The 15,100-nt window shown below is 39.3% G+C and overlaps 3 protein-coding genes across 7 annotated transcripts; 2 read left to right on the forward strand and 1 right to left on the reverse strand.

Moving 5' to 3' along the window:
• The first annotated feature begins 734 nt into the window (after positions 1 to 734).
• On the forward strand, positions 735 to 2,893 carry LOC120950083 (uncharacterized). Of its 5 annotated transcripts, none has more exons than XM_049605853.1 (3): positions 735 to 950; positions 1,141 to 1,270; positions 1,346 to 2,893. In XM_049605853.1, exon 3 carries the CDS (start codon positions 1,357 to 1,359, stop codon positions 2,266 to 2,268), a length of 912 nt encoding a protein of 303 aa, XP_049461810.1. In that variant the 5' UTR covers positions 735 to 950; positions 1,141 to 1,270; positions 1,346 to 1,356; the 3' UTR covers positions 2,269 to 2,893. The 5 variants fall into 5 exon arrangements, with proteins under 5 accessions (XP_049461810.1, XP_049461809.1, XP_040223769.2 ...); XM_049605852.1 differs by having other exon boundaries at positions 736 to 950; positions 1,141 to 1,266; XM_040367835.2 differs by having other exon boundaries at positions 737 to 968; positions 1,352 to 2,893.
• A 2,676-nt stretch (positions 2,894 to 5,569) lies between these two features.
• LOC120950086 (histone H4) lies at positions 5,570 to 6,059 on the reverse strand. Its single transcript, XM_040367838.2, has one exon. The coding sequence runs from the start codon at positions 5,990 to 5,992 to the stop codon at positions 5,681 to 5,683; it is 312 nt and encodes a 103-aa protein (XP_040223772.1). The 5' UTR covers positions 5,993 to 6,059; the 3' UTR covers positions 5,570 to 5,680.
• Positions 6,060 to 9,652: 3,593 nt separating this feature from the next.
• Positions 9,653 to 10,247, forward strand: LOC120950085 (histone H3). Its single transcript, XM_040367837.2, has one exon. The coding sequence runs from the start codon at positions 9,749 to 9,751 to the stop codon at positions 10,157 to 10,159; it is 411 nt and encodes a 136-aa protein (XP_040223771.1). The 5' UTR covers positions 9,653 to 9,748; the 3' UTR covers positions 10,160 to 10,247.
• The last annotated feature ends 4,853 nt before the right edge of the window (positions 10,248 to 15,100 follow it).

Here is a 15,100-nt window from a genome sequence, read left to right on the forward strand (position 1 = left end):
GTATGGATATTAGGAGGTGAAGTGCTTCAGAGCAAATTGACATTTCACGACTTGACATAACAATACTGGAGGCTCCGGTATTAAAATCGGGGAGGGCTGGAGGGGGGTATAGAAAATTGTATGCGATTTGACATAACAATACAGGCGGTCCCCGAGATACACGGTTAATGGGGACCGAAAACGGCAACAAAATACCGCGTATCTCGAATTTCCGCGTAAGTCGAATCTCGTGGTCTCCAGCTAAAATATCAGTAATGTTCGTGTAATTTTGCAAGTAGGGGGAGGTTATAGTTACTTTATGAATTAGTTGATATGATTCTTACTGAATATAACAGTTTTAAACCATTTGAAATAGTTTTTAACATTCGATCAAAACGGAAATTATTTGGCAATTTAAAATTGATGTGTCAAATCAGTACAATTTGCTCAAAGAATTGTCAAATTTAGAAAACCGCGTATCTCCGAATCCGCGTATAAGAGGTACCGTGTATCTCGGGGACCGCCTGTACTCAATGATGGCGCCCGGAAAACGCGCTAACAATTCACCTCCTTAATAAACACACCTTGATGTTTCCACCCATGCTGTCAAAAGTGACGTTCAACTTTTGCTATGAAAAACAGGCTATGAGACCACCTGATCTTCATACACTTTGGGTAGAACGAAAAAGCATGTCGATTTTGTTAGTTGGGTACAGATAAAATTTTGACGCTCCTACCGAAATCTGCCAAAATAATCTGGCCACACTGTTGTCAAGGCGGCAAAACATAGAAACATTATTTACAAAACACACCAAATAAAATCCTTCGTTTTTCTCGGTTTCATGGTGCTTATTTTGCCTTTTGCAATAAATAATTAAGAATATTGTTCCGATTTCAATGCTTCGTAACACTGTGAAAGACTATATTCTTGAGAGCTGTCGTTTGATTCCATGAATATCCTTCGTATGACGGTATGTACATCGCTGCAGGTATGGTTGTATTGCATGAATTTGTCTAAAGTTTGAATGTTTATTCAATATATTTCTCCGCCAATGCTGGTTGAACAAACATTAAGACCAACTTAAAAAAACGAGTTAGTCTTAAGGAAGGGAATAGAGAGGATACGAAGATACAGCTATACTAAATATATGAATGTTACAGGACTATCGAAACTAGTGGTACTACGGCAACCGCAAGTAGAGCATCCTCTTTGCAGTCCTGATTTCTACCACAACAAGGAAGTTCCAGTCCACACCAGTTGGAATCAGTTTGAAGTGTGGTGAAGAAGTAGGTAAAGCTCAAGTTAGGATATATCTAACTCATCTAAAACACTCTTGCTCAACCACTCTAACCTAACCTTTGCAAGTTCCAGCCATCATGGACACTAGTTCGAGATCTGTGCAAAAGATAACTTTGGTAACACCCCGCCGAGTGTTAAAAACTACCAGTGACAAGGATCGAAGGCGCATAATATCGGCCTTTGAAAAGGGTGTCGCGGCACCAGCCATCAGTAAAATTCTAAACATAAAGCAAGGCACGGTGTATGGAATCATAAAAAATTATAAGGAACGTTTGCAGATTGATTCTAAGAAGCGCGGGGGACAAAACCCCAAATTGTTGACACCAGAAGCAATAGATAGTATACATCGCTGGGTAGACGAAAATGAGTCCGTCACGCTAAAGGTACTGACGGAGCGAGTGTTTAAGGATCACGGTCTGCGCGTAAGCTCTACCACGGTAGCGCGGGAAGTCAGAGCGTACAAAAATCCGACAAAGATGCCAAAAATTCAGTACCGATGCGATCGATGCACCTTAAACCACCAAACCGAGGAATGTCCGTTTGACGATGAAGTAATTGAAGGCTTGAAATGTTCCACCTGCAATGAACCACATGGTGCAAATGATTCGCAGTGCCCTACGCGCAAAGACCCGTTCGCGACGAGTCCACTCCCAAGCGAGGAAATTGAGCATGAGGAAAGTTCGACACAATCTTCGCTGGACGCATTGTCACCGCTGAAAGCTGAACCGTCCTGGCCATCGTCCGCAACTCAAAGCCCTGCACGGGAAACTAGCATCGTGACTGCAACACCGTTAAGTTTTCAAAACGACGTTTCTCACATTATCATCGAAGAAGCGGACGCACTGTCTACTTCCACCGATGCAAATTCCCTGCACGATCCTGAAACCCTGTTGACCATTTTCAAAGAGATGAGCGCCAAACTCAGGGCCTGCCGTACGAAGGCGGATCAAATCCAAGTACTGGGAGAGATCATTATTCGTTACGGATAGGTTGAGTTATAATGACCGGTTTGCAACGCTAAGCATGGGCAGTGCCAGGGCAATGAAATACCAACGTTAGTAAAGCGTTGGACATTAGGACCACTTGCAACAGTGAACGTTTTCAGTTGACTTCGGTTTGTCAACGGCATGGGATATCATCATCATCATCATTGGAGAACCGAAATATTGAAAGTACAGTCTGTTACCGAGTTACACGGTTCTCGACTTACGCGAATTCGGAGATACGCGGTTCTCTAAATTTGACAGATTAAATGTCAAATCAGTACAATTTGCTTCAAGTTTGGACAGACAGACTGTGTAATCCTATCACTAAAATATAAGCTGGGCTAATAATCCTTGGGGCTATCAAATCGATGGGAAACAAAGAACAAAAAAAAAAAGATTCGACAACAGAGAAAACAAAACACAAGCAAAGTGTTGCAAACCTTCTAGCATAAATCTAGAAGTTTATATAATTTTCGACTAAACCACAGCGTATCTAGTTGATGTGTTAAACTAAGTGAGGCGACTGTACATATTTATATGTTATTCTTAGAATAATTATTGTTTCCGTGATTCTTCCCAATCTCTTGTAATGCAAATGCAAATAAAAGTATTTAGTTTTTAAATAACACATGGGTTTTTTTCTTCTAAGGGCACCTTTATCCTTTTCAAACAAAATTTCTAGCAGCTGTGTTACCAGCATTAGCTAATATTTTATCGTTATTTAACTTACCTTCAGGTATTGGGAAAGTGTTCGAATGATGCAATTTTCGTTAGTTAATTATTCCAAAAATTCATGTAAAATTTACTCATTGTTTTCTCTCTTATTTGAATGCGGCTTATTATTAATTGTTGCTTATTATTAACAAGAATAAGACAATCTTCAACGTGGTACACTGTTTTTGGAGTTTGTTTAAGGCTTTCCAACACAGTTTAACGTTGCTCAAACACTTATAGGCGATTTGCATCTCGTCAACATTAATCTTATTCATATAATTTAAATACTATGGACTAGTGAATTGATGCGAAGTTGCAAAGCACTAAGGCAACCCGTACAGATAAGTTTGCACTCCGCAGGAGGATCCTTGTCTAAGTCTTACTTTTCCCTTACATCCATAAGTGAAAAGGAAATATACATATTTTAAACGCAATTACTCGTAAATTCATGAAACTGTAAGAACAAAATCGTCACAGTACCATTGCTATCGTCTGCAGATCTGCAACATGTCGTAATTATAAGCGATTATTTTTACATTTTGTATAGGGTAACTGTACCAGTATTCGGCAGTGTAACTGTTTGCGGCAGGGTAACTAAAAACGTGTAATTACGAAAAAACGCGCGGTCTCCACACATATTTGTTTTAATAGAGATATGCTTATTTGTTATTCATATACGAAGTATCACATCATTTCCTTGCATATTTTTCAAAATATCAAACAAAATGTGCGGAGTTCACAATTTTTCGGCAGATTTGCTGTCAGCCAATAGTTCGGCAGGTTTCATTATTAAGAGAACCAGAGCACTAAAACAATGAAAGTGTGTTTTTATGAAAGATTCTATGCCTGCAGCAGTTATTCTAGTCCGCTTGGAACTTTAAAATCACGAAAACAAATAATTATTCCCTTTAAATACTGCCGAAAATAGGTCCGCGCAGAATATTGATTTTTACAGATCAATGCTGTTGGCTCCTGCCGAAACTTGAAACAATGACACACTCTTGATTTCGTTGAATATTCATTTAAAACTTGATCAGAATACTACAATACGTATGTCGACACATAAAACCACATTTCTTATATCAAATATCACCAATTTCACTATGAATAATCCAATAACTTGAGAGAAAAATAATAATTTGTGAGCCAGTCGGAGCCGTACTCTATAGCCATCAGGCAGTTTCATTTCTCCAGTGCTTACTTTGTTTGTAACTCAAAATGACTTTAAAAATTGCCAGCAAAATGCCCAAAATGGGCAACATAAAATTAATAATTTAAGTACTTTTCACCACCAATCTTAGGAAAGCGAGTTTTTAAACCTCGGCAAATAAAAAATAGCACAACATAATACGATAGTTTATCGTTCAAACTAATGTCACTTTCATGAAAAGTAATACAAAATGTAAGTGTATGAGCAGTTTTTATGAAACTGCTGCACTAACCTGCCCAATACTGGTACATTTACCCTATTGTTGAAAAACCCCAATATTGTAAAATTGTTTCAGATCACAAAATTATTCCCTACGATGCTACAATAGTTTTAACAATTAGCCCATAACATTTACAAAGGAATACCTCCACATAGCGTCATGGGAAAGTTCGTTATTTTCATTCCTTTCTTCCCCTCTTCGCTGATATGACCGTTACCAGCATAGAGGTAGGCAAAAAGGGACTGGCTTGGGTATAGGGAACTAGAACTGCAGCCTTTACACATTACCCTGATGAGCCTTTCAACGCACTTTTACCTCGCCAAACCAGTTTAGGGATAGGCGAAACATCTGCTGGTTTTGGGATTCCAGCAGCGGCGAGAAGTCCGCCAAACGGAAGCGTTTTGTAATTTACGTTTGTTTTGGTGTGTTCAATGGAGAATGGAACATGGTTACTGGATGTAAAACCAAATGTAGGGAACGAGACATTGAGAACATAAGAGCAACCTTATGAAATAAAAATATGAACAAATTTGTCATGGAATTCATGCATCAATCAATCCAGTAGGCCTAAAAGAGTGAAAACTGTTGCATAAAAAATACGGCTCTCTTAGCTACATCTACAGCTATATCATTTCAAAGCAAGCGTCATGATTTTACGCCCTTAAACGTGGCGTTGATTTGCAATTGACGGTGCCTACACCATGGCTGACGCAACACCCCTGAAATATGAGCATTAATTTCAGCGGACTTACACACCAAATTACCCACCCTTGCTGGAAATGTCTAGAAATCCTAGAATTTAGACAAGATGACACAATTTCACAAAATTACGCATCTGTAAAAGCGTATCAACGACCCCTGCCACCCCTGCAGCTACTTCATTCTTTTCAGAAAATATTGGCTGGTATTATTGAATCCGTTCGTAGCGGCGGCGTACGTCCCGACACTCATTTTCCTAACGTACTAGATGGTTGCTACAGTTATTCACCGCGGCGTTGTAGGAGCGGGCTCAAGAAATGTGTTGCCATCCCTAGAATTCCATGTGAGCGCCGTACGTTCCCGCTACGAACGGATTCAATAATACCAGCTATTGTGTATCGCAAGCGGCTCGAAGAGACGCGCTTTCTCTGACAACGAATTCATAACCTCAAACACTCGAATGAAACGACCCAAGATAGCTCTTTTTCGCATTGAAAATTGATGGTGGCCCTGAAAAGGGCCGTTTTGTATCGATGGCGGTGCTACAGCACGTTTATCAGCCGGGAGAAAATTTAACCTCCGAAACCGTACAGTGTGCGGCCCTGGCGCTTCAGCGCGTAGACAACGTCCATAGCGGTGACGGTCTTGCGCTTAGCGTGCTCGGTGTACGTCACAGCATCACGGATCACGTTCTCCAGGAACACCTTCAGTACGCCACGCGTCTCCTCGTAGATCAGGCCAGAAATACGCTTCACTCCACCACGGCGAGCCAGACGGCGGATGGCCGGCTTGGTGATGCCCTGGATGTTATCACGAAGAACCTTGCGATGACGCTTCGCTCCGCCTTTGCCCAGTCCTTTTCCTCCCTTGCCGCGGCCGGTCATGATGGAAGATGAAATTGACGAAGTGTACGGTCAAAGAAATACTTAATTTTTAGAAGAACGGTCGAAAACCCGCTGTTTATATACTGTTCTTCTCAATCACCCGTACAGTGTATACACACACTTTCAAGTGTATGTGTGAGACGATAGATTTGCTCAAATTTGCTCAATTGTGGTCGACAAGGGAATTAGGTACAGCCTTGACAAATCTTCGCCGCCATATTGAAAACGGTGCTGTGTACCAGGGGTAGGCAACCTACTAGCATTAGGTATGAGAGCGTTGAAGTCTACATTTTCGAGCAGTTTTTCGTACACTTGATAACAAAACGGTAAATAAGTAAGGATAATGTTTTGAAATATTCGCTGTCTGATATTCGCTTTTGAATGCCTGCAGTGAGTCGTGCAAGTTCGTGCAATATCCTTCAATATTTATTTTATTGTGGTTATTTAAAACAAAATCGTCATGCTTATATGCACTATGGTAACATCTACTTGAGCTGATATTGTAGCTAAAATACATAAGGTTTTTGGAGCGAATATTAAAAATACATTTTTTTAGACTACAATCAAGCCGACTATGGTTCTTTCACATTCAGAGAGCGGTACAAACAATTCTATTTCAAAGTGTGAAAGACTGGTGCCGTCAAACATCTTATTACTGTTGCACAAGTTCGATAAGTTAAATGAAGAGGGAATATTGAGTGAAGTGCTTGTGATTTTTTTTAGTAAACTATGTGAAATTATGTGGAATTCAATAGCTTTTAGAGCTTTTCAATAAACATGCACAAAAAAACACAAATCGTGTTGTTTATTTAATTGATGACGCCTTGCTTGAAAATAAAACGCAACGAAAAATAATCCCTGGCACCGTGGAATAAGGAAGCTGCGTCTTTGAAGTGATTGAAAACTTTTGGAAGAATGGCAAATTATTTTTCATTTGAGAATTGATGGAGATAATTTGTACTGATTTGACATATGAACTGTCAAAAATACAAATTCGCGAAACTCGAGTGTCGCGTAACTCGAAGAAAGATTGTTTGTTGGTAGATCCCAGTAAAATTTTATGAACTTTATATTTGTTCAATTAAAATATTTGAATTCTGCCTTCAATTTTAATGTTTGTTTGTTGGTACAATGTGCTCTGATAACTGATTTTTCGAATATCCTCCTCATAACGCAATATCACCTTTGTGTTGAACTGTCATTTCTCAACAACACGAATGTACTGACAGCCGGATAAAACGCACCCAGATAAACGTTGTCCCACACCAATTGACATTTTCGAATAACCGGGAGTTGGAGCAAACTTCCCTAAACTGGATTATTAAACTTCCCTTAAACTGCACCAGTTTAAGGGAATTTAGAAAAAATCCTTTAAAATAAACTGTGATAAGGATTTTCGTTTTTTTCTCCTATATTTTCTCGGAAATTATGTTTCCTATCTTTATAGTTGGTCATGTAGTCGTTTTGTATTTAAATAATACCGATTTTTTATAAAATAATGTCACAAAAAAATTAGCTTTTGATTTTAATCAAAAACCATATTTTATGAAATTCCATATCATATTTTTATAAAATGAGCTCCACGGCATCGTCCATCTGTAGAATACAGTCTAATTTACGAACTCACTTAATCTTAGCGCTTTCAACACACTTGATCACACACAAGTCCACAATTTCAGGGGTATCGAGTACTAATCGAACAGTTATGGAAAAACAATTTCGTGCAAATGTCATATGGAACTGTAAGTCTCATCCGTAATGACAGAACGCCCATGATTATGATAGAAATGTCGTAGGAGGATAAATTTAGTTACAGTGAACCCTCTCTTATGAGAGGTGTCAACTCCAATTTGAGATACCTCTCTTATTTGAACATTTTTCAAAGTCCCTTGATTTCCTGTACATTTTTGTACCTCTAATTTGGAAAACCTCTGAAATCTGTATCCCTCTTATTTGTGTATGGTGTTGCCATGGTTATTGAATGATGTATGCTCAAATTGGCGATTTTGTTCGCAGTTTCCTATGGCAACAGTTAGGGCTGCATACTAAATGTTCTGTTTCTTTCTAATTTGTATGGACCTTTCATTCACTTTCCACCTCTGCAATTTGTAAATCCCCTCTTATTCGACAGTCCCTTCGCCTCTCAAATAAGAGAGAGTTGACTGTATATAACAGAAGACGATGAAAAATATATGGCCGAAGTAAGAATGCAAAAAACAAATTTTACAGTTAACAATTGTTTACAGTCTTTCCACAAGTTACGCGAATAATGCGTTCCGGAAACATTCGTGTAACTCGAATTTTCGCATAAGTCGAAATCATGCTTAACAGCCTTGTACTACAGTAGAGCGTCGATTATCCGGGCAGCTCGGGACCGGATGGTTGCCGGTTAATCGATTTGCACGGATAATGGTCCAAGAAATGTCAAACGCATACAAAACATATCAAATTCACTAGTTTTATTATTAATTCACCTAGAATCAATCGATTAATCGTTAGTAGAATATTATTTTACTCAATAACTGTAGGTTTAGAAACTGTTCATGAACAAAAATGAATTTCGAAAATACCCCTAGACACTACAGAGCTGCTCAAGAAATTGGTTAGCCAATTGACTATCGCTGCAAACTTTCGTACGTATGAACAGCTGTCAGATTTATGCGCACGGTTAAGCCGCCCGCCGGTTAATCCGTCCCCGGATAATCGACGTTCTACTGTATATACTTGATTTATTACTTGAAAATATACTTGATTTATTATGATTTATTATTGATTTTAGTTAATTTATGTAATTTATTATTTATTTACTGCAAATTATGTAGAACAATCGGTTATTTCTGTATGTTTAGAATTTTTGAAAACATTACAATTTATTTTTCACTTGAAAATTCGTGAATAAAATTGTACGAGTTTTACATCTCAAATGTCAAAAAAAAATTTTATTTAGCTCGAATTCACGGAATTCAAGAGTCGCGTAACTCGGGGAAAGACTGTAGCAGTAAAAAGTAAGAAATGGTTTCTTATTTTACATACCTCGAGCATAATCCTAAAAAGGAATGTTGTGAATGCAATCATAATTGGTGTGGTAGTTTTTGAACATCTTGTAAGCCCGTCAAAAATGCTCACGTTTGAAATTGCACTAAAATTGTATGGTAAAATAAACTTGAAAAGCGAAAAAAAAATCTCAAATGCATTTTGGACGGAACGGACTGGAGAAAATTCTGTTACAATTCATTCGGGGGGTTGACTTGAATGCTAGCTCGAAAACTGCCGAATTTATATCGCTAGAATTAAAATGCTATGGAGCTGTGACCGCACCTTCGCTTTTCCGCACCTTTCACATGATCCTACCTCTTCGTCAGCAAGAGCAACAATTTATTCAGTGTGTTTTTCATTCCACCACGAAATACAACCATCACGAAATAGCAGAAATGTATAGTGATGAAAGGTATTTCGTTTAATTTGTTGTTATATTGTGTTATTTAAGACAATTTAGCTGTTTTTGCTATCTCTCGTCTGGGAATTTGCCGCAAGTCCGCCAAAATTTTAGTTCAGTGGCATATCTCCACGGGTTGAGAGTGTGTTGCGCTTGTAGCTCAATTTGTGGTGAAGTGTGCGCAACTTACGTTAGTGTGCGTGTGTTGGAAAGGTATAAAAAGAGCGACTTTTTCGGCCAATCACTTTCAAAATTTTTCTGCTTCAAGGCGTGTAGACGTGTGTTACTTTCAACGCGAAAAACCAAGTTTCTTATCAAAGATGGCCCGTACTAAGCAAACCGCTCGTAAGTCAACTGGTGGTAAGGCACCACGTAAGCAGCTGGCCACCAAGGCCGCCCGCAAGAGCGCTCCGGCAACCGGTGGTGTGAAGAAGCCGCATCGTTATCGTCCGGGAACGGTCGCCCTGCGTGAGATCCGTCGTTACCAGAAGTCGACTGAGCTGTTGATCCGCAAGCTGCCCTTCCAGCGGCTGGTGCGTGAAATCGCTCAGGACTTCAAGACGGACCTCCGCTTCCAGAGCTCGGCCGTGATGGCTTTGCAGGAAGCGAGCGAGGCGTACCTGGTCGGACTGTTCGAGGACACGAACCTGTGCGCCATCCACGCCAAGCGTGTGACGATCATGCCGAAGGACATCCAGCTGGCTCGTCGCATCCGTGGCGAGCGTGCCTAAGCGGGCTACGTCTGCTACCCCCTTCTACAAACGGCCCTTTTCAGGGCCACCAATTGTGTTGAAAAGAACTTATTCTATCGATGATTCATCCGAATGCGTTTCCCTGGGCTGATAAGTGAGGTTATGGTGTAAAAATAGGGTATATATCGGTCCGCTTGCTGTGATGTGCCTTAAGCTAATTGCTGTGCATTTTTCGGCTTGGTGCAGGGTTTCTGCGTCTCACTTTTTTCAATCGTAAAGATTTTGATTCCACACAGCAAGCCATGAATTCCAAGCGAAAAAGTAATAAGGCCAGCGAAATTACACGAATGAAATCGGTCAGTTAAATTCTTATCTTATTTCACATTATGTCTTTTTGGCTTCGGTGGTGTGAAGCGCATTGTCGTTATCCGCGTATTGTAAAGAGACAGCCAGAAGTCTACCCAAGCCACTTATTGGCGCGTTTTCTGTGTGTGCTTTTAATGTGTCGCACCCAAGCAGTTTTGTTAGAACTGTTCCCCAGCGTCTAGTAAGTGTGTGTATAAAATCATTCTATTGTATGCGCTTCAGTTTGGAAATTTCCATGCTCCAAACTACGCTTTGCCAATAGTAAAAATCGATATTCTGCGAATTTGAAAAGTGCAGAACTACCTAAGGCTCGTGGTATTTAAAATACTCATTTATGGATGTTACCCTTAATTTTTATAGCTTGCACGGAAAATGGTAGGTACGAATAATTAGTTAAAAGCTTAATTTGTGTAAAAAATATGGATGAATCAATTTGATGATTTTTTTCTGGCTGGTAGCCCAGTGCGTTACAATCCACAATAATTCGCCATTTTCTGATCATTCCTGTTCGAACAATCGAAGTGTGAACCTCGCGCAAGGCTCGTGCTCATCGTTCAACGACGGTTCCTTTGTGTGCGTGTGGCAAACAGCAGGGCGGGCAGGTACGTTTCCTCGAACCAAGCGAAACAAAAGAAATCCACCGGACGCGCAACGCAGTGCTGCTTAGTTGTGTATTTTTCAACAGTGTTTCATGGATTCATACTGTACTTCGCTTTTCTGCTAACCCATTTACATTTAATTTTCTATACATATTTATTTAACTAATCTTGGTTATTTTCATGGTAAAAAATTCATTTTATTACTTTTATTGCCTTTACATATACATTTAATATGTTGTATAGTGTGTGTTGGTTGTGATTTTTAGCTCAAAGTTAGTCATCTTTTTTTAAAGAAAAATTATCAACTTCTTTTTATTTCATACAAAAGATTGAATACATATGGTGTAGCATAGAACAAATTTTTTTTTTTTGATTTCCTGCTGTTTGCATTTTTTAAACAATAACTGGATGTAAGAAATCCAATTTAAATGGAACCTAATTACGAATTTGTCTTTCTTCTGAAGGCATGGATTATATACAGTCAGTCCAAAAAGTATTCGTCTAGCTCAAAATTTTGCAGAAAAAGGCGAATTATGGCCGCAATAGGCATGGCGTGGTAAAAGTACCCATGGGGTTTGATAAAGGGACTATCAATACACACCTACTGCTAAAAATAAGCATTAAAATAGTGCAATAACAACTAAATTATTTAAAAAAAAACTAAAAAAAGTCGTTTGATGGGCGCGCAAAACGTATTCGTCCATGAGACTTTTGGCATAATATGCGTATGAAAACAAAGGTTATGGAATCAAAAAATGTCCTGATCTTGTTTCTTATTGCATTTATAACTATTGGTGACTGCTTACACAATGCAAGAACTCATTTGAACCTTAAAAAAAGGCGTATTTTTGATCCACTCATCGTATAAGACTTGTTCCAATTATTCTCTGGTAGAAATATTGCATTTCCGGACAACGTGGCCAAGTTCCATTGAAAAAATTGCTAACTGTTATTAAATCGAGAGTCTACTAAATCATTTTCATCCGTTTGGTTTCAGCTGGTTTGGTGTTTCGGGCAAATGACAATGCTCTATATGTTCTCCAGCTCGACTGTTCTTGAAACATGTGATACTTTTTAAGTACAATTTCTCAGAACCTGGACTCAAAGTACTTAAAAACTGCATTATTATGTTTCTCCATCTCGTCTCCTATCATTTTGAATCATTTTTCTAGCTCACCTTACCTCACTGAGCCCTAGTATCATGACTCCATGATGCTACCGTTGCAAGAGATTTTGATGCTGCATCTTAGTAGACTGTTTTCGCTATACTAGACGGCGACCGTTTGACCTTGGCGAGTTAAACATGTTTTAATATGTTAGTAGAGCCTAATTTGAAATGATTTTTTGAATTAATTGATGTTGCTTACCAGATTTGGCCACTTTCTGCGAGTGGGATTATTCAAAAAAACATGTTTGTAACAACTCACTCATTCAAGCTATTGCATGACCAGATACGATGAAATGCAGCATGACCCATCAACCAAATGTGACCCATTTCTTTTCCTGATCTTATTGGTCATTACAAAATGCACTGATTCTTTGGTAATATTTGATATTTTGGACATTAAACCGCTTCTTTTGTTAGATTAACCGTCAAGAATGGCAGTTTGTCACACAATTAGTGTAAGAAAAATGGCCAAACTCAAAAATGGATAGGATAGGTTATGCATAAGTTAAAGATACGATTTTTGCCATCATGCTCCAATCATTTAACTCCCCCGCCTTTAGTACCTCTCTGACCGCTTAAAGTACAATTGAAACAACAGAAATGCATTATTTTAGAGGGAAGTCACCAGTAGATTGATAATAATAAATTTAATTCATGTCTACGTAGTGTTTGTCCAGCGTAAATAATTAAAAAACTAGATGGACGAATACTTTTTGCGCGCCCATCAAACGACTTTTTCTAGTTTTTTAAATAATTTTGTTGCTATTGCACGATTTAAATGCTTATTTTTTAGCAAAACGTGTGTATTAATGGTCCCTTTATCAAACCTCATCATTACTTTAATCGCCCCATACGTATTGCGGCCATAATTCGCCTTTTTCCGTAAAATATTCAGTTAGACGAAACCCTTTTGGACTGACTGTAACTGCAGAGCTTAGATCTCATTGTTCAGGAAATTATAGTCCCATATCATACGCGTACTACCAATTAAAACCTAATTTGAACTTCATTGTGAACCTAGATTCAACCTTAACTTTATGTTTTTAATTCAATTATTTACATATGCACATGGTATTTTTATTAACCTAGGAAAAACGTTCAGTTGAATAAGCTATTTATGTTTGCCATGCTGGATGCCAGAGAAATAGTTCTAAGTCTTGTATAATCTGCTTCTATTTGATCTTTAATGTAAGGTGTTTCGGGTAACTGATGCAGCTGGATGGTGTGGTATTGCATCGGAAGACCATTAATGATTTTCAAAAACTATGCCGTATGCCGTATGCCGTATGGTCAAAGTACTAGCGACAAGGGCCCCCGGAAAGATGGACGATGATCGTAGGGCCCCCGATGCCCCCCCCCCCCCCCCCGTACTATTCACAGGGGGCCTCAACTCGTGTAACGGCCTAGGGCCCCCGATACCCTTAATCCGCCACTGCCCGGACCTTTGAGTAAAGGATAGAGCTTCTTCAAGTAACTTAAGGTTCTGTTGCTTATATGGTCAATGTGGGATTTATATCTAAGCCGTCGATCAATCATCACACCAAGATAACATATGACTGAGCACCAGGGTATTTCTTCATTCGATATTTGTATCGGATCTATTTTGCGTCGAAGTGCGTCATCTGGCATGTTTCGCTTGTAAGTGAACACCATTGAGTTCTTGCTGCTATATAGAATAGCCGTGTCTTCGGTGTACAGGGAAAGGGAGGTATGATTCCTTAGTGTGGGTAAGTCTGAAGTGTACAAATTATAGAGTAGTGGACCCAACACAGTTCCCTGTGAAACCGCCGGCACAATTGGAATATGTGGTAGAAACAATATTGCCAATAACTACTTTGGAAGTTCTTTGCGAAAGGTAGCTGGCAATCAACTTAACTAGATAGGGTGGAAATTGTAGTCGAAGCAGTTTAAAAACGAGGCCATCATGCCAAACGTTGTCAAACGCTTTTTCTATGTCAAGCAGTGCCATCGCTGTGGACATTCCTCTGGTATTGGCGTTGTTAACAATATTAACTACACGTTGCAGGTGATGAGCCGTGAAACGACCGCTCCTGAATCCAAATTTTACGTCAGTTAAAGCGTTTGATTCATCACAATGCACTAGCATTCTGCGGTAGATCACTTTCTGGAATATTTTGCTCAATGCACTCAGTAGAGATAGCCCTCTGAAGCATGTAACCAAGCAAGGGTCTTTTTCCGGTTTGGGAATGGCAACAACTTTCGCTATCTTCCAGTCCTGTGGAAAGTAGCCAAGCTCTAAACATTTATTTAAAATGTTGGTGACCAGCAGCAGAGCACTTTCGCTTAAATGCCTATGCAAGATGTTGAATTGTTGGTCAAATCCTGGTGCTTTGAAATTTGGACTGATGGAGATAAGTTCTTTAATTTCGTTACATGTTATTCTGGCCTCATCTGGCAAGGTGATGATTGTTTGTGCTAGATTTAGAATGGATGTTCTAACCATGCCTTCAAAGGGACTTTCCATGCTCTCAGCTAACCTGTGAGCTGCCGTGAATTGTTCTGCTAAGCCCGCTACTTTTTCTTCTGGGGTGAAAAGCACTATTTCATCGTCTTTAAGAGTAAGAATGGGTTTTGGCCTTGATCTTAATATTTTTGTCACCTTCCTGAAGGGGTACGACGCTTTAGGCATGGCTCGAAACCTATCTCTGAATTGTTGGTTTCTAAAAACCTCTAACCTGGTTTGAACTAACTTGGCAAGATTTCGAAATTCCCTGTAAAGACTTCTATCCCTCGATCGTTGATATCGTTTTCTTACCAGATTTTTGTAGGAGATGAGCCGGATGGTGTCGGCATCTAGCTTCAGCAGATGAGACCGAAGCTCAACAA

This window comes from Anopheles coluzzii, chromosome 2 (genome assembly GCF_943734685.1).
Source record: "Anopheles coluzzii chromosome 2, AcolN3, whole genome shotgun sequence".
In the NCBI taxonomy this organism is placed as follows: Eukaryota; Metazoa; Arthropoda; class Insecta; order Diptera; family Culicidae; genus Anopheles; species Anopheles coluzzii.